Source organism: Priapulus caudatus, unplaced genomic scaffold, assembly GCF_000485595.1.
Source record: "Priapulus caudatus unplaced genomic scaffold, Priapulus_caudatus-5.0.1 Scaffold531, whole genome shotgun sequence".
Classification (NCBI taxonomy): Eukaryota; Metazoa; Priapulida; class Priapulimorpha; order Priapulimorphida; family Priapulidae; genus Priapulus; species Priapulus caudatus.
In genome coordinates this window covers 1-1649 of record NW_014577592.1, presented here as the reverse complement: position 1 = coordinate 1649, position 1649 = coordinate 1, and the positions used below count along the sequence as shown (strand labels likewise).

Genomic DNA, 1649 nt, shown 5'->3' with positions numbered 1-1649 from the left:
TGTGTGTGTGCGTGTGTGTGTGTGCGTGTGTGTGTACGTGTGCGTGTGTGGGTGTCTTTTCTTTTGGAGGTTTTCGGAACGGACGGTGAAATACATATTATACTACAGTACATATGTCACAATAATTTCACAGTGAAGCAGAAACTAGAGCAGTAACATGATTTTGGGACCATTTATTTTACAAATAACAAGAATGAAAGGTCGCGCGTTTACTTTAACCAAGGACTATAGTAGTGACTAGTACGTAGTGTATCTAACATGCAGGGCTCGAAATTTAGAGGCAATCCCGTAATCCGTAGGGTAAATTACTCTACGGATTTGTTCATAAGGAAACCTGAAGGAAATCCGTACGGATTACTGAAAAATAACTTGCCGTTACACTACTCCTTCCACCTCTGCAATTATCTTCTTAAAATCATTAAATGTACACAGAGCAGACACAGAGTCTGTGGTGGCAGAGCCATTTTATACCGCATTTCAATCAACTATCTGACAAATCTGTACAATAAAATGCTGAGCTCCCAACGCTAAAATAGTAATGTTTAACTTTAAGGTATTTTATTCAGGACGGTTTGTCCTGTATGCAATTTTTTCTTTCATAATAAAATTTTGCCTATAACCTGTACGGATTACTTAGATTTTGAGCGGATTTGCTCATTTGTGAAGAAACAAATCCGTACGGATTAGTTCTCAAACTGGGGAAATTCGAGCCCTGAACATGCTCAACTAGGCGCAAGGAATACCACTTTCACATACCTTTGATAATTCAATCACCAAATGTAGGTATTGCTATTTCATACACTTCAAGAAATAGAAATCTACAGCATTGAAGTCTTTTTCAAATGGACTGACGCATTAATAGAACGCGTAGTAATTTTTCTTTCTCAACTCATCCAGGCTACAACGATGAATGGGAGTTGGTTCTGAAGGCGTCCATAGGCGTGCCAATGAATATCTACGATCTGTGGATGTCTGATAGTGTGCTAAACGCCGTCAACCCAGAAGCGATGAGCATTAGTTCACGCTACCGAATAAACTACAAGTCGGCCAGCTCAAACAACTGGGAAAACATAATAAAGGTCAGCCGTATGAATATATTACATTACTGAGTGACTATAGAAATAGAGTAAATGAACCCGTGGGGAGATTACACGCTCATTAGCGAAGCTATAACGAAACTATATACTGCTGCTGCTACTACTGCTACTGGTACTGCTATACTGCTACTGCTACTGCTACTAGTACTGCTAATGATACCGCTACTGCTACTGCTACTTCCGCTGCTGTTACTGCTAGACATACGTTAAATAGCAATATGCAAACGACTATTTTAACTTCGCAGGTTAAAGTGTCACTTCTAAAGGCAGATGAGGAAGTCGTATTCGTTGACTTTAACGCGGTGTGACAGCAACAAAGTAAATCTGGCTTNTTTCAGTCTGACTGAATTCAGTATTGACGATAATTTTGCATGTAGAATATCTATTTAGTCGTTTACTGGGGCAAAGCCTACTTAAGAACGAAAATTTTGCTTTCTAAAATTACGGATCTATTGTCAAACATTATTTGGAGTGACACTATAAACAACAGTAGCCTTCCGCCAATTGTTCACCAATGTTGCACTTAACTACTCCATCTCCGGAAAAGCCCTT

At 39.3% G+C, this 1649-nt stretch overlaps 1 protein-coding gene across 1 annotated transcript in view; it reads left to right on the top strand.

Moving 5' to 3' along the window:
- The window catches only part of LOC106811368, a 12632-nt gene extending 11216 nt beyond the window's left edge, over positions 1–1416 (top strand). Inside the window, exons 4-5 of the mRNA XM_014814955.1 lie at positions 898–1079; positions 1343–1416. Coding sequence (XP_014670441.1) covers positions 898–1079; positions 1343–1405 — 245 coding nt within the window. The 3' untranslated portion in view covers positions 1406–1416. The remainder of the gene's footprint in view (positions 1–897; positions 1080–1342) is intronic.
- Positions 1417–1649: the final 233 nt, after the last annotated feature.